The sequence below is a fragment of the Rhipicephalus microplus genome, unplaced genomic scaffold, assembly GCF_043290135.1.
Source record: "Rhipicephalus microplus isolate Deutch F79 unplaced genomic scaffold, USDA_Rmic scaffold_90, whole genome shotgun sequence".
Taxonomy (NCBI): Eukaryota; Metazoa; Arthropoda; class Arachnida; order Ixodida; family Ixodidae; genus Rhipicephalus; species Rhipicephalus microplus.
The window spans coordinates 143-23,454 of record NW_027464662.1 but is presented as its reverse complement, the minus strand read 5'-3'; the positions used below and the strand labels follow the sequence as shown (position 1 = coordinate 23,454).

The 23,312-nt window shown below is 45.3% G+C and overlaps 1 protein-coding gene across 1 annotated transcript; it reads left to right on the top strand.

Annotated features, from left to right (window-relative positions):
* Positions 1-673: 673 nt before the first annotated feature.
* Positions 674-4,203, top strand: LOC142790264 (uncharacterized; the record flags this gene model as incomplete). Its single annotated transcript, XM_075885221.1, has 4 exons — positions 674-908; positions 990-1,097; positions 2,849-3,210; positions 3,989-4,203. Coding segments are annotated over exons 1-4 (758 nt in total), but the record flags the coding sequence as incomplete, so codon positions are not given.
* Positions 4,204-23,312: the final 19,109 nt, after the last annotated feature.

The window sequence follows — 23,312 nt, the reverse complement described above, 5'->3', positions numbered from 1 at the left end:
GCTGAAGCCACCATTGCTGAAATGACGCATTACGGATTCGGAGTTTCGAAATGAGAGCCGCTTGGCAGCAAACAGCATTTAAGGGTTGTGCGCTCCTTGCTACTGCAAACAGTTGAAAATGCAGTCATTTCTCCTCTGTGTCTCTCTTTTTGTTGGTCCGTTTTTAGCGCTTCATTTCACCAAGTTAGAAATGCATTTTGGTGCACAAATAAAACACATGTACGCATTGTTGCATGCAATCCACGTGGTAGCAGTTGGAGGCCATGCAACAAAATCCAATGCATTTTGTTTTCCTTTTGTGCATGTTTAAATCTTGCAGCAATATTACGTGCACTGTTGCATGAACTTCAACTGCCCTGCCTTAATTTGCACAGCTGAACATGGTCTCTGGTTTGTGCAATCGATGCGCCCTTTTCGATATTTGTAGCGACAAATGTTACGTGCACACAGTAAAAAGGAATGTGTCCATTGATTGTGATTACGTGTACATGAAAGCATACGCGTAAGACTCGAAGCAATGTTGTGTCTCACGTATTCATCAGGCATCCCATCAGTGTGGCATACACGCTAGTTTTGTGTTCAGATGCCGAAGTTGAGGAACTGTGTGACAATAAACATTGAAACACTAATACAATGAGTGCAGTGAATTTGATAGGTTGGCGTATAAGGAGACTTCAAAGTTTGTTAACAAAGCGTCGACTTCTTTGGAGCGGTTTAAGTGAAAGCAGCTGCTAGAATGGTTGAATAAAACGGCATTTCAATCAATTGTACTACCCTTGTCTCGTTTGATTTTATAGTGTCTGCTCATTTATGAACGACATTTTCAGGAAATGGCATGAGCATTGACAGCAGCTCAATAGGACATGACCATTGCTACTTTCACGGATCTCATGAGAGTGATACTCAAGGTACGATTGCGGTGACATTCATGGTGTAGACGTGGAAGTAATGCTTGTAATTAACCGAGATGGGTGGCTTCTATCTTGTAGAAATGTCCCCAGAGGATACGCCCCACCTTTCAATTGAAGCAGAAGCAGAAGTGGTTGGCCAAGGTACTCTGGACATTGTGCAACAGAGTTCTGCGTGCAGTATACCAAGTAAGCAGGTGTATGTTTATTGCATCATGCACGTAACTATTTTTTTTCTTTTAGTGGAGAAAACAATTTTTGAAGTTTAGTCCCACTATTGCACAATTTTACTACGGGGCTATAGAAACCAACTCAATTTGCTGCATAAAAAAAGAGTTGTGTACTCGCACTACATGGTTTTAAGTTTTTTTATTAGCACTTTATTTTGTATGTTCGTAAATGCATCATCCTAGTGGAAGCATCTCCTCATGACCATGAAATTGGCTTGCGTAGTTCCACAACGAAAAAGAAAAAACACTGCAGTGATTGTGCGCATGCACAGCTGGGCCACTTGGAGTTCGTTGCTACACACATAATGGTTGTAAACAAAGAATACTGAAAAAGGTAGACCTGCTTAAACTGTATCGGCTGCTAGTACTTTATTGTAATTTCACTGTACAGCTAAGCTGACGCACCGTTGTCTTTTGAAGCAGACCTAAGTTATGCAACTTACTCGCATTTATGATACCATGTGATGCACTTGCAGTGCTATTTAAGGAAGCGCATTCACACTGCATGTGCTTAGGTGAAGCGTCAGGTATTTTGAAGCTTCCAATTACTTGAAACTCGTAACGCTGCAGTTTATGCGCAGGGAAATTGTTTACGTTTTGTTGCGAAAATAAAATTCATTCATTCCCGTGATTGTTTTTAGCTATCACTGTCCATATGAAGCTACAGATGTATACACGCTTCACGAATTCCATGACGGCGTGGAACTGAATGGAAGAGCTTTTTTAAAAAAATGGCTCGAAGCTTGCACTAATCTACGCAATGTCGATACACAGCTAAGCTGATCGGCGCCATGCTTATTTATTGCTGTATAAAGACACAGCATTTGCTCTAAGGGTGCTTGAATTTCGCTGCAGCGATGTTGAACTTTTGCTTGAACTTGGCTTGGTGGACCCCAGTACATAACTCTTTCGTGTTAAAAAAGCAATAATATGTATTGTTAAGCTGCGAACTCGCTCCAGGCGTCTGAAACATGCTGACTGCAGCCTGCAGAGGACTGTCTTCGTCCCGTATTTCTTTTTTTTTTCATTTTCTTAATAAGTGTAATCATGAGCTCCACAGACATGGCCGGCCTCAAGCATTCTTTTCGTGACGTAGTCCATTAGGCCATCACACGTTGAAACATGGTCGTGGAACGAAAACTCTTCATTCAGGAATTGGCGTCGATTTCAGTCATTACGAAGATAGGTATCGTTATTTCTCGAACCCTGACTCTAAATACCCTTCGTAAATTAGACACATATGTGATGTGGGGAAACCGCTCTTTCAAAAGGCAACTATAGCTGTCATATTGTTCAAACGCACCCACCGATCCCCTCGCCCACTAGTTCACACTGCGCCTGCCCTTGCAGTACTCAATGTAGTGTCTTCAGCTCGCTGGCTGAGGTGAGTTTGAGACCCCTGCTTTACACAAACGCCTTTCCTTAATATGTAGACTAAACTTGGTATTGCAACGAGATGCAATACTCTCGCCATAAATTATTTTCGTAAACAACACTCCGACGATACTCTCCAAAATTCGGAAGGATTCCCACGCGATAAAAAAAAGAGATTTCCTCCAAGAGAATCTAGCAGCAGACTGTTTTCAGTTCAACAGATCTGTACTATTTTTGAAATACATTTGAGATGGTAGCTGAAATTACTTGGACGTTTCACGTAGAATAACCCAGATGTCATTGTTTTTCATTTAAGTATACATCCTTTACTTGCAGGTACAGCCTCACATGCAGCTCTGTTGGCCAGAATAAACGCTCTGGAACGACAGCTGACTATTGCGAAGGCTAAGGCGAGGGTGAAAGAGCGGGAGCACAAGAAACTTATGCTTCACCTGTCTTCGTACATAAATGAAGACCAGTTCACCAGCTTGCATCGTTCACCAAGAGGCACAGTGTGGTCCAAGGAAACATTGACCAAAGCACTGAAGATTCGCCTATCCTGCGGCTCGAGGGGCTATGATATGGTTAAGGAGCTCGGCCAGCCATTGCCTTCACAGCGTACACTTCAACGTGACATCGAGCACTGCAAGTTTCGTCCAGGGCTGCTGGTGGACATTATGGACTCTCTCGCTGTTGAGGTAATCGTAACGAATTTGTCCATTTTGCAGCACTATGGAAGTTCCGATATTTTAAATTTTTGTTTGTATTTTCTGTACTTATGCTGGCATGCCTCATAATACAATCACGGTGTTCCCGAAAAATGGTTAGCACTTCATGGTTGCCTGAATGAAAGTTAGATAGCATAGAGTTCTCATTTTAGCTGCAACCCATCTAATAACAACCTAGGCCTTGCAGGACACTACAATACAATCTAAGCCAACAAACATCCATTTGATAGTTGCCTGATCATGACAGGATGCAAGAGAGTTTTGTGATAGGAAGCTTATAGTTTATAGTGTAAGGTAGCGCGAGATATTGGCCAGATAAAGTGTGTTGTTATATAAAATAACGAAAGTGTTCATTGCACGTTCTGGTTGTGACAAGCATACCGAATCGGTGCGCTGCGCCAAAACCACGAATCATCACTGATTGACTGAACATGCATATTCCTGACGACGCTTTTGCGCATTGCAAGCTCTCAGTGGTATCTTTCGACGGCTCATGTGTTTGTGTCATGATAAGCAGTTATTTCATTACATTGGTCGACCTCATTCAAGTGGATGCTTCGTTGGGCAGTGCTTTTATGGAGGTGACCTTAACGTTAACGGAATGATTATCTTTGACTGTGGGGCTGTTTACGTTATGGTACCTTATTGCAGCCTACTTGTGCGACGTAATGTACTTAAACACTAACACTTCTTTTATTTCCTGCCTAACCTTTCATGTTAGTTATTCGTATCTTCCAATCATGCGCAGGTCAACTGCATGACAGAGTACGAGCGCCATGCGTGCCTCATGATGGATGAGATGCAGATCACCCCAAGCCTCATATATGATCCTTCGGCTGACGCAGTACTGGGCAGACCTACGATTCCCTTGGCAGATGGCAGCCTCCCTGCAGACACCTTGGCTACCCATGGCCTCGTATTTATGCTGGGTGGTGTTACTACGAGGTGGAAGCAGGTCATTGGGTACCATTTGACTGGAAATTGTTTTCATGCACTCTCTGTCAAGCAAGAACTCTTGAAAATGATAAGAGCATGTGAAGACATTGGCCTTAAAATAGATGCTGTTGTTTCAGATATGGGTGGTGGCAATCAGGCTCTATGGAGGTTATTTCTTAATGCTGCCATTGTCAACTTGTTGACAACATTCTGACTAGATTTACATTGCTTAAAAAATTTTGTGCTGCCTAGGTTCACAGCACTATCCCACGTGTACCATGCCATTCAAGTAAGCGCAAGTATAAGGACCAAAGCACAACCTGTTTTGGTATGTGATTGCTGTATTTTTCATCGTTTTAGAACATGCTTCCGGCACGGGACAACTCTTAAGGTATCCTTCTGTAGTTTACAATGTAACATGACAGCAAGTCACATAGATGAGCGCGATAGAAATAACCTGTACCTTTCCATCTTCTGCCATGGATGCAGTCATGTACAATGCGAAAATTTTTCGTGCAATGTTTTCATGTACTCATTGCATCCTCTTCAAAACACACATATACACACAATGCCCAATTTACCTTCCTATAAGCTCGCACGACAAATGAACGAGAGGCACCTTAGGAACATCTCTTTACACAAGGTAATGTTTCATTTCATTTGCACAATGGAGGCATTACCATCACTTGTGCAAATCGTAAGTGCAAAGTGTCCATTGAATACTTGTTCAAACAGTCTAGTTACTCCTCCAAGCAATGATGATCATGCCTGTCTCTTATCTGTTATGTAACGTACGAGCAAGGTTTTGCGGTAATGTGTGGATATATAAACTGTACTGCTACGTTTATGCCACAGGGCACTTGTATAGCTAGTGGAAACGGTAGCTAACTGTTACAATGCAACTTCCCGTCACTTTGGAAATATCAGTTTTTTTCCAAACGTTACTTCACCATACTGTCCTCTAGGCATACGCACAACGTGGCAACAACTTATCTGCAGTTTACATACACCGTTGAAGTGTTCCTGCCATGCAGACATTCGTGTATAAGTTTGTGGAAATTGTTACTCCAGTGTTTTACTAGACATCTCAAATCACACAGGTCATTTTTGCAAGCATTATTGAATGCGCCTTTCACTAGTACGTCATGTGACATCACAAACTGTATTGTAACACGTCTGTGGATGTAGTGTGCATTGTTTAACTTTCATGATCCCATGCTGACATTTGTATGGAAGTCTGCGGAAATGGTTAGTGCAATGCTCTACTGTGTCATCACCTGTATATTTGAAAACACATATTATTGATCCGAAAGTTACTCAGTGAATCTTGCTGTTATACACCTCATGTATATGACAACAAGCTGCAGTGGAAATCGGTTTGCATGTTCACCTTTGTTCATGCCATTAAGGCATTCGTGTCTGTGCAAATTGTCAGTACAGTGTGTTGCTAGGCCATTCATTGTATGTTTCAAAGCACGCATGTTCATGTTGAAAAAAATGTAACGGTGAGTCTTCCTCTGGTACCTGTTGTTCAGGCAATGGTCAAGCAATGTTCTGCATTGAATGTCACATGCTGCAATTTTCTTCATAGTTTTATTGTTTACTGACAAATGAAATGTCTTGGTGTGGTTTGCGTGCCTTTGCAACAGCCCAGGACATGCTTGTTTATCAATAGGTGCCTGCTATGAAAATGTTGCCCGAGATTGTAACGAAGTAACAAGAATAAATATTTGTAGTCAACATTGTGCCTCATTGTTCCTTTAACATTCCAGTGTCCTGATTTACATAGGATGTTGTAATAGTGCCGTTGTACGTAGCTCAGTGCATCTATTGATGCATCAGCGCCCTATTTTTGTCCTTTGCAGAACGAACGCCCCTTCCAGCGTTCTTGTGTTGACGCTGCTTGCGTCCCCTCAATTGAGCGTGCACTTCCACGTTTAATAATTTCATAACCGCTCATTCTATATTTGTGTATGTGTATCAGTTATCATCCCTACCAGTTACATGTGTCGCCTAAGGTTCCTATTTAAGCAACTTTGTTTTATCTGGGCGCCTTAGCCGTACCCATTTGCAGTTTTTTTTTTTCACAATTTCCACCAGAATAGCAGCATTCGACACTTCGTCTGTCATTTCTAGCTGTCTGTTAACGTTACAGTAACATTTTTTACTTTATTGTTCTTCGGGGGTTGCTCAACTACTTGTCAAGCTTTTGGTTTGCTTTGAAATTAGCCCCACATGTTACCACAGCTACATTGTACTTTGAATATCACGGGAAACAGCTGAACACTGCACAGCTGCTTAAAGTATTAACCAAAAAAGTGGACATATACCTTTGTGGAAAAAGGTTTAGCTATGGGGCTGTCTCTAAGATTATATTCACTAAATGGTAATAAGTGCTCAAGAAATTACACTGGAATTCTAAATATTATTGTTCCACTGCGGGCAGGGCAGCAAGATCTAAGGTCCCTAGTTAAAACAAGGAACCTTGGCAAGATCCTTCCATCGCTTTCTAAGGGGTGGCATAGGGTGGGGGTGCATGCTGGAGGTGAGGTGAGGGCGAAGTGCTGGTCGGGGCTTCTGACTGAAATTACAGCCCGTACTGGCTCGGGTGCACTCTGTAAAGTATTCGGGTGTGCGGGAATGTAGCCACTCCAGCCACTCTGTCGAACGAGTTAACAATGACGGTTACAAACGGCACAATCCCGTGCACAACAGAGAAGCGTTAGTGGTGCGCCAGCATTTGGTTAACATGCGGGAAGACCAGTGCTACAGCGAGTTTGCTGAAAAAGCCGCGCTCACTATCACGCTTTTCTAATGCCCATCGTTCAGTATTCCAGCACATTTCTGCTACTTGCCGCTGATGGTGGGGCGACGACATCGTCGCAAAGTTCATCACTTCGGGACAGTGAATGCGGCGATGAGTCACAAAGGGTACAACGTGCGTGTCTGTTGTCACTCACAAACGTCTCTGTACGCGCACGCTGTAGTGCCGGGACACCCCACTCGTAGAACCCTAACTTGTCGTTAAGTTGCGTGCACCCGCATTGCGGTGCCACAGTCTCTTTCATAGTCACCCAGATAATATAACATGCACCACGATTACCTGGCATCCTGATTGCGAAAGTGGACGTATTTTTTCAGAAAAAGCTGTAATCGCAGTGCTGCTAGTCAAGCGTTCGTTCCAGACTGGCCGCGGTTTTTCCCTGTGTGCTCACAAGCGGCTATGATCACTCGTCACAACGTCACAACAAAGTGCTGCCCTGTGGTAAGTCAGGGACACAGGATCCAGCAAGAAGAACGTTAACTGTGCCACATCACATGCACGAGCAAAACACATTCGGAGAACTGGACGAACTACGACGTACGATGCGAGACGCCATGGCTAATGGTGTGAAATATAGAACTTGCACAACGTTGCCAGTTGGGTAACACACATCACGCTTCTTCTTATGTTGTACCGCTTATTTTCAACTAAGTAGCCTTTTATCCTAGGTCTCATTTACTTCTCATTTGGTGTAATTGTTTCTATCCGCCGCAGTAACTGAACACAAACGTTCGCTTTTTTATGCACGCTTTGACCCTTCTTGGGGGCGCTTCAGGCAAATAAGCGAGGAGTAAAAGGGAGGGTGTCGCTACCTTTGTTTCATCTAGGGACCTTACATGGAAATGATGGGTAGTACACACATTTGTCTAATATTCATACTTCTGGCCTGCTTTTGGCTACGTGTGTGTTCGTGTGGCTTGGAGCTGTTTTCTCACGAAACAAAAATCAGCAAATTTTCAGCGGTTGCGCCTCACCTTCTTATTCTTTTAGACTTACCTTTCCAAATTGGGTCACAAAGTTCAAAAGGGTTGATTTTTTCTGTCAAAGCAAAACCGAAAATCAGCAGTAAACGAAGCCGCAAGTACGATTCGCCGCCCGAAAGTACAAAGACTTGGCAAATGTGTGTACTACCCATCATTTCCATGGTCGCTGAACGATCGCACTACCAGAGTCCCCCTCTAGGTAATTTTAGGAAACTCTATGACGCTGCTCACCGGAGGGAGCTCGACCCTAAGCTGCTTCGCATTTAATACCAGTTGGTAGAATGCGCCTGTCCTGGTCTATTCTTTTCCGTGGTGGCGGTAACAGCTTTATTAATGACTCCGGTAAATTGGTGGCCTAGGCCTAGGCTACCCCTGAAGAGGACTCGTCTCCTCGCCGCCTCACGCACTTGCTGGATGGCCAACAGATTACCCGGGAGATGGGAGCTGTGCAGCACGGCCATCCAATGCGCGCAGCTTCATCTGGTGTGTCATGCTTTTTGTTGCACTCTCACGATAGTTTCTATCACACGTCAACGCTGTCGTTACAGCAGCTCACAAACAGCCACGTCATTTGCCTTGGATGGCGGCTGGGTCGATTGCGATGGTCAAATGTATGTGCTGAGATGGGAACGTTGTCGGTGCGTCCAGACATGTCGGAGATGTACGTACATTGAACTAATCGGCGCCATTTGTCGATGCAGAGCAGAAATGTCTACGTGGCAGCTTCCCGCGCAGGCTACACGGTGGCGCTACAGGAGCACTGCTTTAGCTACTCTGAGATCGCTTACGCTGCCTCTCGCGCTTTCACTGTGAGCGGCCTCGGTGACTCCGAGCCGAATAAGTCCGCTGCGGTGGTTGCGGCTGTGCGCTTTCGATCGACTGAGACGAAATGGCAGAGACGCGATGTCAGCGCACGCTAAGGAACACTAGATGGCCAAAATTTTCGAACCTTTCACTATGCGGCTGACCGCATAATGATAAGATTGCGTAGTTCTCGCAAGTAAAACTTCATATATTGAGAGAAAAAACTAACGCCAATCTAAGCGCACCTTTTACACCTTTCTGCGCTTGCTACGAGCAAAGCAGAATTTCGCTTGGGATATAAACGATAAGAAAAAGAAATAAGTCAACCATTTGGCTGCTGCGAAAGTGGCGACAAAGAGTCTGCCAACGAGGCACGTAATAGCCGCCTCGATGACGACGGTGGCCGCAGGGCGTGCCTCCGGACAGCGCATGCCTGCGAAACGCTTATCGTCGCGGTCCTTCCGTCCATCAAGGTCGCCCATCGAGGGTCATTAGACGCGAGCGACAATTAAAAGCGCGTGTGCACTTGGTGCTGGTTTCCCGATATAGAACTTGTCTGAAGACCTGAGGTAACAGTGCGGAAAAGTATGGAAGTAAAAATAGAAAGGGTGGGGCAGACGATAACAGGCACTGCCACTAAAATGGAGGGTAAAAGCAATGGTCTAATAATCAAAACCCCTCTCGCCACGCGACGTGGCAGAGCCTAATAAAGCATAAAGGCCTCCTCTTTTATACAACTCTGTCCCACTCACTCCACTAAATTCAATTTGCATTTGATTTCCTCTTCTCTGATACATCTGAGACGGTGAGCTGTCATCTGCGAATCATTTAGCGGGTTCCTGAAATTCACCTTAAAAACTGCTACAGGCATAGTAAAATATCAAACATGCGATATAGCGAATTGCGTTCGCCCGCGGCACGGAACACGCAGCATTACAAACTTTTTATACTGAAGGCTTTATAGCGGCAGTGTGTTGCCCCTTGGGATCATATTCGGAGAGAATCGCTTTCAGCGACATGGTCGCTTTGCGCTACGCATTGCATGTCCAGAAACTGACCTTTCCCAGCTGCCTTCAATCAGCGCGCATTGATATTATGGCGACATCTCCGACTCAGTATAGTTTAGCCCATATTCATTGCATCGCTGTCAGGTAAAGTCATGTCCATCCTCGCATCACATATTACAGAAGTCGTTAAAGGGGCACTGACACAAAATTTTGCGGCCCAGATAGCCTGTAGGGTTGATCTCCAAGAACATTCGTATATCATCTGCAAAGTATCAACAACGAATATAGCTGGGAAAGTATTTAAATTTTTTTTAAATTTTGCATGAGCCCTCAATTCTATTGCGCCATTGACACCATCGAAGGAGACCCTGAGGTGACCCCCTACTTCCCTCACGTCACCACGCTGCAGTCAACAAAGCAACTTATGATGACGCCATTGCCGCCATTTTTTTTTTTGCCGCGTTTGTTGCCGCAGTCAATACTTTTTGGCGACTGGTTGCGAGTGCGTGGCCATGGCGCACGCTTAGAAAGATTTTTGTTTGGCGACACTGCAGTACCATTTCCTATTCAAAAGTAATTCATGATGCGGACCGTGTGGAAGTGTGTCATAGTTCTGTGTGGTGACGTGGCGATATCTGCGCACGCTATGTGGCCACAGCTGCACCCACTTTTTTCAGCTCTCTCAAACCGAAACTGAAACAGATCGATAATGAGGCGCCTGTAGTAAATTATCTATCGCGTGCTGCAGCAAACAACGTGTTGTGTCATGACTAATAGACCCCCAGCCACACATTGCAGCAGAAAAACGCGAGGCCAAAGTTTTTGTGTTAGTACCCCTTTACCTTAAAAAAAAAAAAAGCCTTCATGCGTAGCGAGTGGTGTAGTCCTGCTGTAAATGTAGCTCTACTGCTATTAATGCTGAGGAAGTGCGACACCTGTAGCGATCCGGCCGTTCCCATTGCTCCGTTCATCAAACTGTTCCGGACGTAAAGATTTTACGTGAGCATGTCTTCGGCGCAAGTAGGATCTTATTTGGGGAGATGCACGGACTCGGTGCACGTCATGCCAGCTACTTTTTGCGGCACTTTGTCGGCCGTTTGTTGACATACGTGTCGTGTTCCTTCAGGTTGTGGGAGAAGCATGTATTCCCTCTCTTGCACTCAGTAGCATGTTTATTAAGTGTTTCTAGCAATTTTTAGTTATATCTTACAACTGGTTCTTAGTTATTTCTGTTGATACATTCATTTAGACATTGTCCAACTTTTTCTTTTTACCATTTTAAAGCGTTGATACATAGCCTTGTCTTAGGCCTGCATTGACGACTTGATTGTGAGCATGATCCCACAACGTTACAATTGAAGCGGAATCCAAAGCGGAAAGAGCTTTAAAAACGCTAGGCATGCGCCGAAGGTGCTGTACAGTCACAACGAAAACTAGAAGAGCAGCCTTTCAGAGCCTTTTCAAAGCACTCATTGGGTATAACTACTGCAAACACACTTGGGTGATACCCACTAGGGCATTATTAATAAACTTTTGGGTTGTATGCTGGCATTTGCTGTGCTATTTTTCGTCATTCTTTTGAGAAGTGTGGTATCCGCTAAACACTTGCAAGGAATTCCATGCCAGTTGTTCATGCAGTGATTGACGACAATGAGGAATTATGGCTGAAGTGAATATATGTGGCACAGTTAATAGGAAGAAAAGGCTTTTGTGATGGGTTGGAGCATTGGACGGCCAACTCTTTACGCAATGCGCATTGTGCGACGACTGGTTGTTCTTTCGCTGTTTTAAAATGCTTTATGAGTCGTATTAACGCGATTGCTTTCACGACATCAAGCCTGTCTAAGACAAGTTTGCCAAGTCACAAGCACCGGCGTAGCTCAGTGCTAGAATACTGGACTGGCAGCCAGCAGACCCGAGTTTCAAGCCCCACTGTGTCTTCGGTGCTAGGTGTTTTAGGGGCGAAGCTCCTTAGGGCGTGGGTCAGTCGTTCCTCCGTATGTATGGAGTAGTACTTGACCACTGGTGGCACAAACCTGCTCTAGAGCGGGCTCTAAAGTGAGTATGTGCCACAGGGGATGCGAGATGGGAGATGGCGGTACTGGAGTGTTCACAACACTAAAAAAAAAAAAAGAGTGAGAATGGAGAAACGGCCCTCGTTTCTCTTTTGGCGCAGCGACTTTCTCCCTTTTGTGCGCTTTACTCGTCACGCCCTCTTGCGGCAAGGACCAAAAGAGCAAAATTTCTGTTGCGGTGTTCAAGTTTCTGCCCAACCACGGAGGTCTTGCCCGCGCGCATTCCCACGCCGAGCCTAGCCGGCCGCGGCCAGTCGCGAGCAATTACTTTTACCCAAGATTGACTCAAGCAATGCAGGAGTGACTTTTATTTAATTTTTATTGGTGTAGAGTAGCAGCCTTCTTTTTTTATCGCCAGGTACTCGCACGATGCTCCTCACACACTTCCGTGTGTGTCTCATGTTGTTTTATACTACCCATTTGTGCCGAATACAGGAGCTCTGTTTCCTTAAACATTATTGATTTACTTATTACCTTCTACTGTAAACAAATAATGGGCTTTTTCGGTGTCGACATACTTGTAAGCATACGGATTTTTAGTTCCGCACGGCACCAATAGCACTCATCAATTCAAGGAGGCGCATAAAAAACATCGCAGTTACTTCTTACACGCTAGGAAATGTGCTACCACTGCACAGTCCATGCGTGAAAGCACGATCATATACCATTGCTAGAATTATACGTGCCGCTACCGCCATATGATACCAGGCCTGTCGCCATGGGGGTCTGCGGATAAATTTCGACCCACTGAAGTTTTTTGCCGTGAATCCAAACATAGGCACGTGGGTGCTCTTTAAGCCCAAACTCCATAAGCGCGAAAATGCACGCGACAGCGACGAGCGATGCGACGTAGATCGGCGTCGCGCGATCAGTCGCTAGCGCAGGCAAACCTCATTCACGCGACGGCTTCGGCGAGCGAATTCCACTGTTGCTGGCATGAGGCCGTCAACTCGCACCAAGAAAACCGCGTAGCGAGCGGTTTCCAATTTAAAAATAAGATATATTGTTGTGTAATGGAACGGAAAGTGTTTATTATTGCCTTGCAGCACTTTTTATATGCAGATGCGTAATAAACATTGCGTTATTTCTTGTTGCGCATACGTGACTCGGGCAGGGTCACGTGCACCTATGTAGTCTTTGTCTCTTCCGGTATTTCGCTATTGGCTGCTTGAGCCCAGCACTTCCGGGCGATGAGCGACGGTTTCCAAATCTGGAGAACCGAGCGATCGCGCGAAAACGAGCACGCGGCACGTCGCGCGAACGCCCTGTTTCGTCGCTCATAGCGTCGCTCGTCGCTGTCGCGTGCATTTTCGCGCGTATGGAGTTTGAACTTTACATTACCCCCCCCCCCCCCCGCCCCCCCCCCATCCGAGTATGGCCGCCGTAGCCGACAGTCGAACCTGCGCCCTCCATCATAGTTACACGGCACTAAATGAAGCTATGCTACCACAGCATGTGAAAACACAAAGGGAAACAGGCTGCAAAGTTTCACCAAGCGTTTATTTGTCAGGCTGCGTTACAATCATAAACGTTTTAAAAATCATCATAACTACACTTTTCTAAAAACTGAACCAACGGCTTCTGTCAGTTAAACCAAATACTCAGTCGCATGCGTTTTGAATCGCCGATGCCAGCACTGAGTGTTAGGATGGAATTATGTACGCATGCAGTATGCCTTTCTCATCCACATGATTCTGCTTTGTCGTGAGAAACTCAACACGAATTGCATTTCTGGAAACAGCTGTGCACAGCAGGTAAATACTAACACTCGCACTCCCCTTTGTGAAAAGATATTGCAAATCCAGAGTAATAGTAACCACGACAGCCACACGCTAACAACACCATTGTGCATGATGAAACAAGCGCAAAAAATACACGAACTCAGAAAGGACACAGACAAGCGCTGACTAGCAACACGCCCAACTGGCAGCGATCCTAAACACAATTGTGGTGCGCACAATGACCGCAAGTTGACACGCGAGGCAAATCGCGAGACGCATATGAAGCAGAGAAGCATGTAGGTGCAGCATGCTGTAATGATATTGTAAATTCGGGCACTGTAGCGCTAGTTCCTCCACTCAAGTAATCGAGTTGCGCTCTTTCCTGTCTCCCTTCTCGTTTTCCTTTAAGTTTGCGCAGCAAGTCTATTTTTGAAGTGACGTCCTAATTTACTGATGCGTCAGTTGTTGTCCGTGCGTGAAGCAAAAGTAGATGGAGCCTCTTCTACGCGAAATAATGCTGGCTTGTGGTTCACCAAGACTAGCTGGTCACTACACTTTTATCCCGCGTCCGTTACGCGATGACGCCTACATAGCCTGCTTCGGGAGGGAGCTCCCGGCAAGCACCGCTTGTTCTATAGGCTACTCAGGCAAGAATGCCGTCTCTTTAACCCTTGCTTTTTAGAGAAGTGTCGCTATACGTAAAGTTCTTTCGATTTGAAGACAGTGCACGGCAGCTGTGTCCGTGCGCAACCATTTCTGCGGTTCTTCAAAGCGTTGCCCAGGCGGGCAGAGAATGTTGACCGCAGCGGATGACGGGACGGCGTTTCCGTGCGCCTATATATATGCACCTTCTGCGAGCGCCTGTTATGCCGGCGTCGTCTGCTGGCTCCCCCCAAAGTGTGCCAAGGCCGGCCGACGGCGCTGCTGTCTGGCGACTTCCGTCGGCCGCTTGCGTCAGCGCGCACAAATGACCGCCACGCGAGAGGCCCTCCTCTCCACTGGCCGCGAAGATCGCCTGCGTTCGGCACACTCCACGCTCACCCGATTACGACGCCGCAAGACACGTCTGTCCGTAAGCTGGCGATGCTCCGCTTGGTTACGAATGTGATCCGATCAGTCATTTCAATATTTATTCTTTTATTTCTCAATTATGTTTATCAATTAACCATTTGACAGCCTATGGTAGAAACTGCGTGAAGTTTTATTCGAGCTGGCGCATGCGAAAAAGTCACCAATTATAAAAAAAAATTGGTCCTGTATCTGCATGTTTCACTTCAAATGTCATCGAAAGACGGATAGTCTTGAGTATAGAGAAAGTGGAGACAACGTTTATTTGATGTTCTGCGCGAGAAAATCGATGAGTGGATTCTGAAGGCGCTGCGTTAGAGTAACTGTACATGCTACCTTTCAATAGCAGAGCGCATTTGTTTTCCAACGCTCCTAGCAACCATTCACTGCGGAAAAGCTGGTGCACAGGCTTCGCCGGCGAAAGCGATCACCGTCCACCTGAAACCTATCAAGTGACCGTCGTTCGCTCTGTAGCCCGTTAGCCAGGACCTGGTGTTATTATTTGCTTTAGATATATTTCCTTAAAAGGGTGATGCCACTGAATTTGTGGCTTCCGCGCTTTATGTGGCAAGCGTTTTTTAGAGCTCCGGGAAGCATGATACACGCACCAAGAATCATGTACTAATTCTCGCTAAAGGATTTAGTATCGCCTCATTTACGTGAACAACTTCCGTTTCGGTTCCTGTGCGCCGAGTGGGGCTATGACGTAGTAGTGTAGGTAGCTTTGGCCACACAAGGCTGGTACGCAAGTGCTGAATATCATCTGCTCTTGGGCACACGTGACACACAAGCACCAGCAAAACAAACGCGCCGACAAGTGCCATGGTTTTCTGCATCATCAGCGAGTGATTTTGCGACCGATACTGGGCGAATAGATGCAGTGCTGAGGTCCGGGGGTCCTTTACGTGTCTACAGATCTCATGTGACCTCACTTCGAAGTTTGTCGCCCTACATATAGAGCTATGTCAGTGTCAGCGTGCTTGCGATGGGACTCCATTGGGAGAATGAGCATTTACGTACACTTTAGAAATTAATTGAAATACATTTGAAGCATTTGCTGTGTCCCACCTTTCGTCGAGACTGTGCTTGCATGTAAAGAAATCCACAGCAGGCTTGTTACAGACTCGCAATTTGATGGCATTACCCCTTTGAGCTTCGACAGCAAAGTATTTCCGTAGAATGTGCACCATTTTTGAAAACTATACTTAAATAGTCAATACTGTAGGTTTAGTAAAGAGCTTTGTAGATCTCGGAGGACTTATATTTTATGTTTGTGAGTTGTTGCTTATCTTGTATAGCTGGCGCCACTTTACCATGCGGCAGTGGCAGGTCGTGTTATTCGGCACTGTGCTACCGCTTTGCGTTACCGGATAGACTAGAAATGCTTTTGAACTCGTTTGGTACAGTTCTGAAAGCCGGTGTTTCTTCCTCCTTCGGTGGTCGTTGACACGCCAGGCATGTCGACTGACAATCGGCGACACGCTTCATCGATTGGCGACAGGCTTAAGCAAGTCGCCTGCAAAAAAAAAAAAAAAAAAAAGAGCGCGGCTTCACCGCATAACTGTCGTTGCTAACCATGCAAGATGGCAGACCTATGCGCTACTCTGTTCCCTTATAGTAACTGGAAAACACTTCAGAGTACTGCACCTGTTTTTCGCGCGCAGCCGCCAATGCAATTGGCTTACTCGCATCACGTGGCCTCGCGACGCCATATCCCTTCTGAGCGCTTTTCGGTGGGGGCGCGTGGTGAACGCGCCGTGTGGCTGGGCTTTTAGCATGCGCACATTACTTAAGAGTATTTTGTCGCTTTTTAACGCGCCATGCAGATCTGAGGAAGTATACCTTGGCATCAACGGAACGTGGCCTGGAAATATCGTTTATTTTCGCATTATGTGCAGGAAAAAGGCTGAAGAAAAGCGTTTTACGTGGCCGTATGTAGATTTGATCGCAAAAAATTGCCCCCCCCCCCCCCCCCAAGAACACTCGTCTCTGCAGTAACCTACTCGAAGTTTGCAGGAAACACTCGCATGCTACAATATTTTACCTTATTTATCCGTTGGGTCTGGTCTGGTGAGTGATTAAAAACAAAGCACAACGTACTCTTCAATTTTCTCGGCTCTTTACGTCCGTATCTTTTGAACAGACTGCGCATGCATTTCGAGTAAGCGGGTCAGGCATGACAAACTAAAATATAAAATATCAAAATACTTGTTTATTGATTAACCTTCACGGCGACAGTAGCATGATCATTTCCCGTATCGCGAAACAATACCGTGGCTGATATATAGGCGTTGCGCATGAAATTCGGTGATATGAAATATATATTTCAGGTATCAGATATATCAGATATTAAGCGTGTTCTTTTGATGATATTATGATGCTAACACGTTAGCATACACTCCCAATGCTGTTCAGTTGGTGCAAATGGTCACGATAAAAACAAGTATGTCTTTTTACAGTGAATTTCACTCGTTCTGACGCCAGTTGTAAGAGATGAATGTGTGGCACACAAATAATACGTGAGTTTTGTGGCTCGAGCTTCTTTGCTTATCCTCATAATCTTGTAAAGGGTTCTAACGTACACCAACTGCTGAGACAAACGATAAACACTGTTGATTATAATTTTTTTCCTGGGCTTGTTGTTCCTGACACTTTCAGTGCGTAATGTATACGTTTTCTTAGACATTCTAAAAATCTAAGATTTTTAAACATCTGAGACATTCTGTGCCGAGAAAACTGCAACAAGCACGCATGACAAAAAAAAAAATTCGAAGTTAAACCGAACCTCCAGAAGCTTGCAGGCTGCCGACGTTAACAAGAAAACTTACGTCGGAGCGCAGGAAAATCTGAAGAACACACTTCACTTCATGGCGATGAAGTGCTGTCGGTTCGTTTTTAACTGCCTACTGTTCTACGAATCAGTTAGGAAACGACAACGCAATAGCAAAGAAGATACGGTATAGTATAGCTACCGCATGTCAATTGGCCCGAACATGGGGCTGCTGGCGTTGCAAACCGAGACATAAATACGTCACGCACAACTTCCAGTTAAAATACGCACACTACTCCTATTACACGTGTCAATAAGCTGAGCAACAAGTAACGTGCGCGAGCAAGGTGCGACTCAGCGATCTATTCAATGACACAATCTAGCCCTGGGAAGTGAACCTTAACACCGACTGCATATTGAGCATACGGTAAAAGTCAGCACAAATGCGCAGGTTTAACGTCGTGAAGTAGTTATTGGCGTCTTGCGGGAAGTCGCTGAACACATTCACCTCCGTTCGTAGGGAGCACAACCGTGACAAGAAACGCGACCATGAAGCCACGAACAGTTCGAGAGCACATGCCGACACTCGCCGCACAGTATACAATCACAATCCTACCGCTTACCGCGCTGTTTATTAAAAAAACGAAGACAACTAGAAATCCCTTCTAATACCGTCTTCAAGAAACACGCAAATACATTCCAGTTCCGTATGGAGCGACATAGCATGCGCTGTGACGTGAACCTGAACAGCGACTGCACATTCAGCAGACTGCAATGCTAGTGCAAACACGCAATATTGACCTAGTGTATAAGTAAATGGCGTCTTGCGTGGAATCACTCAACACGCACACCCCCGTGCCGAGCGCGCACATCCGTCACAAAACGAGACTGATGAAGCCACGATGACCACGAAGAGAGCTTGCGAGCACAAGCGGCACTCGCCGCACTGTGCATTCACAATGACGCTGCTTACTGCACAGTTCAACCATAATCATCGGTGACCGGATATAAATATGCATGTGTGCTTATATGCATATATATATGCATGTGTGCTTCTTCCTCTTGAAGAAGCACACATGCATATTCCAGCTGAGGCGAGCGTAACACAGTATCGAGGGGGAAAATCGACCTGGTCTCACGCACGCTGGCAATGCTTCGGACAGCCTGGAAGGGAAATGGCTGTCTACGCTGCGTGAGACATGAGCACCATCTAGCAGTTCTCTCGGAAAACGAAACCTTGGCCTCTGATATAGCGAGCGCGCCTGTTTCGAAGGCCATAAGGTGTCGAATGCAAGGCAACGGGTAGACAGTAATGCGTAGGAGGCGTTGCAAGGCGTTGTATTTTCGTGCAAGGCGTTGCATTGTGAGCGCATAGTGATAAACGCTACAGTCCTTGGAATTAATTACGTATGCCTTCTCTACTATGAATAAACACACCCCAGAACATCTGTGTTTATATTGTGTCTCAGATATGCGCAATCCTTGCTTTTCAATCGACAATCACACAAGTATGAACGCAGAAACCAGAGAAATATTGCTGGGCGCTGCAGATGTGGTTGGATTTTAGCCGTTTTAAGTATCGTTTCGAAAGTCGACTGACAGACCTAGCCCCGCCACGGTGGTCTAGTGGCTAAGGTACTCGGCTGCTGACCCGCAGGTCGCGGGATCAAATCCCGGCTGTGGCGGCTGCATTTCCGATGGAGGCGGAAATGCTGTAGGCCCGTATACCCTTATTTGGGTGCACGTTAAAGAACCCCAGGAGGTCGAAATTTCCGGAGCCCCCCACTACGGCGTCTCTCATAATCATATGGTGGTTTTGGGACGTTAAACCCCACAAATAAATCGACTGACATACCTAGGAAAATTTTTGCGTTGAAGTGTCCCAACAAAAAATATCGACTTTAAAGTGCCACTCACCAGGCCCCATACCGAATTTTAGTAAGACAGTGGAAGTTGTTGGATGTTTGATGAGGAACGTTTTGCCACAAAAAAAATTTTTGAATCGGTTCATTACGAGCGGAGAAAACAGGTTTTTTGAAGCGGCGCGAAACGAGGGTGAAAGGAGACGAGTTCGACACCCTTGCCGCTCTCCTCCGCGTAGCCTTCGCAAGCCAAACCTCTTCCCCACCCTTTCCAGCATCCGTCCAAGAGGTGACATTGGCATGACGTGCCCAAACAAGCCCAGCCCCTGTGCACGCGAGCGGCGTTGCTTTGTTCACCAGCGTTATTTTGTGGTCTTCAGCCTGTTTCTGCGGGATTGTTTGGAAACGCTGGCTGAGACGCGGTAGAGTAGATGAGCACAATGAGTGGGCGAACGCGTAGGAGCGTTCCATGGCGGTCGTCTGCTCAATGCGCTGACCGCGGTAACCCGAACGCATGTGAAACGCTGGCACATTAGCCCCGCATCTCGTAGCATTTCACGGGAAAAAAATGTAAGAAAAACGTGCACAATTTTAAATTGCGTCTCATTATTTATTTCAAGTTTCATTCATCTCTTAAAGCAACAAATACATAAACTACGCATGTTGTGTTAAATAATTTTTGCCATGTCACGTGGTATACTGTTGACAACGTCAGAGCAGAGTCGTCTACTTAGAGGACCAACGTGACCGCAGTGTTGTGTACGTAGGGCCATTCCTACGCCCACGTCATACCCTCATTCTCTACGCGTGCGCAGGTAGAGGGGAGGGCGAGCAGCTTTCATCTTGAAATTTGACCCATTTCCGCGGGGCGTAGCGTTGCAAATTTTGGCAGACGTGATCATGAACTCCTCGTCTACGCAGTGCACTTGTCAGCTCAAAATTGTCGAACCGGGTGAGTGGCCCTTTAACAGCATAATACATAGCCTACAGGAGAAAACACAAAGAGGAGATGCTTGATGGATTCCACGGTTGCTCCATCCGCGATGTTCTTCGAAAACCGCTCGAAGCCCAGTCCGCGGTGTGGCAGCTTGGGCTGTAGTTGGTATGGCATGACGATATTTATAGCGCGAGAACAAAACGACGACACAGAGACACACAGTGTCTTTCGTGTCCTTCTTGTCTCTGTGTCGTCGTTTTGTTCTCGTGCTATAACTATCGCCAGTCCGCGAACTTTTCCTCAACTTTATTTTTCTACCAATCTCTTCTATTCTCTTCCCTTGGGAACAACTGCTAAGGTATCTAACTTCGCGGGAGATAGGCTTACTTTTTTAAATGCGGAGCATTTCTTAGCGAACTTCGGCGACATTGAGCGTATCTATCTATCTATCTATCTATCTATCTATCTATCTATCTATCTATCTATCTATCTATCTATCTATCTATCTATCTATCTATCTATCTATCTATCTATCTATCTATCTATCTATCTATCTATCTATCTATCTATCTATCTATCTATCTATCTATCTATCTATCTATCTATCTATCTATCTATCTATCTATCTATCTATCTATCTATCTATCTATCGTTAGCGTTCCTAGTCGTGACATTTTCTTTTGCATTATCACGCTAAATCATTCATTGCGTGCGCCACACGATTCACTCATGTGCCGGTTTCACCACGAGTGCACTTTCTTCTATACAGCAAGAGCTGCTATGAAGATCACCACAAGAGTCGCGCGCGCCGTAGTTGTCCGCCGCTGCCGTTGTCCGTAACCTCTATAGCATGAAAAAAGAAAAAAAATAAACTCCGTAAATAATTAAAAAAAGCACCAAAGACATAATAGGTCTGAACCTGGGTCATCTGCGTGCTAGCCCAGTATTCTACCGCCTAGCTTGAAACTCAGTTGAACTGTTGCAAACTTGCCCAAGGAAGGCCTGATATAGGAAAAGGAATCGCGTAAATAAGTTACAAAGTGTTTTAGAACAACAAAGAAACAACCAGGCGTCATACAATGGGAATAGCGTAACGAGTGGGTCGTTGAATGCTCCAATCCAATACAAAAGCTTGTTCTTGATCTCCTATTAACTGTGGCGCATACCATGATGATGATGAGGATGATCCTTGATACTCTGGCGCACACCCACAAAGGGGGATCGGCCAAGAACCTGGCGGCAGGATCTTAAGTAAAAGGCTTATGGTTTTGCAAACACAACGTAATTTTGGGCTGAAAAAAAATATAGAAAGAAAATAAAAAAAATCGAAAAAGGAGTATGTCTGAGCAGGGAGCGATGCAGGCTATCGGATGGGATTTGAGACAGAGGTAATGGTGGGTATAAAAAATTACACACACATATATATATATATATATATATATATATATATATATATATATATATATATATATATATATATATATATATATATATATATATATATATATATATATATATATAGGCAGTTTAACATGGCAATCGCTTTGTTTCAATTATGTATTCAAATACTGCAGAGCAGACGTCCCTGTGGCTATAACCGAATTGAATGCTGCCAAACGACAAAATTACTGCCACATTTAATTCTTATCCCAATTTTTCAAGTACCGCTACCAGGAATCTTTTCCGCTGATGAGAATATCGGCGACAGAACGAAAATAAATGATCTATTGTTTCCATTTCTTCGCAAGTCTGGCATAAAGGTGACGCCTTTAGACCAATTTTATGCAAATAATAATTCAGTTGCGGAATTCTGCAACGCTATCTTGTAAAAGTAACTTCCAAGTGCCGTGATGCGCACCACTGTCTATTCCAGAGGCATCTTAGATGTGCGAAATCTCGATATTTATCCAATACCGATTTCAGGCAGAATTCTTCATCGTCGTCAGGCGCTACGTAAAAAAAATGCACAAAATTTCTTGCAAATGTACATACAACGCTTCTCCGAAGATTGACGAAGGGTAGCAGGGTGAATGCTTGTTTACTACACAAAAAAATATGATTGTTTATGACGTAGTGGGTAGTTACCTATAAGTGTGCATGTAGCAGTGGCCCGAAGGGTGTTTAGTTGTTGTTCACCCATTGATAGTGGCGCATACCCACTGTGGGGGATTAGCCAAGAATTGAGTGGTTTTAAATATTACTGTTCGGATATGGAATAATGGAGGTATAACAGAAAGATTACCGATAGCCTAGGAAAGTGTGGTGCTTAATGTAATGCATACAAATATTTACACAAACGAATTTCAAAGCAATAATCTGATTTCATACGTATATAATTATGTTTAGAAAAGGCTTCGAAAGGCCGCTCTTTCGTTGTGACTGTGCTGCGCGTTCCGCGCTGGTGGTGATGTGAGCCCTAGCTGTGAGAACGTCGTATGAAGTGCGTTAATTTAGCCCAGCTGTCGTTATTCTGCGAGGAAGCGGGGCGACGCACAGCACCGTGCGCTCCGAGTGGAGCAATGTTAGGCAAGCTTCGTTATCGCTGTACAATGCGCTGTTGAAATTATGCGTAGATCAGGTCTGGTCAAGTTAATTCTAGAAATTACGCTAGCAAAAAGCGCTGGAACGCGTGATTTCTTGACGTATACCAACGATTAGCGGAGACTGTTACCACTGCCTTCAGTTTAGAGCGTCTATTGCCTTTTCTTTCGTCTCTCTCGACTGCAGCCTTCTTCGCCGTCACGACAACGGGACAACGTGTAATTGCGTTCATGCTCGACCCCTTCATGCCAGCATCTCACTTGTGCGCTGGCATCACCACAATAAAGAAAAGTCCAAAAGTGATTACCCCTGTTCCGCCGATGTCGAGCGGAGCTTCGATCTCCTGTTGAACTTGCATCCCGGATTTGTTGTACCTGTGAGAAGACGAAGATAGAAAGTTGCGCGTTTAGCTTTTAGGCTTCTCTGAAACAAACTATACCGTATGCCCTGATATGAGCTCGTGCAACTGATCAGGCAACATGACCGCACTGTGGTAGCGGTAGGCGAGCCAGTGGCGCCTGGCGCACCGTAGCTGATCGCTTGG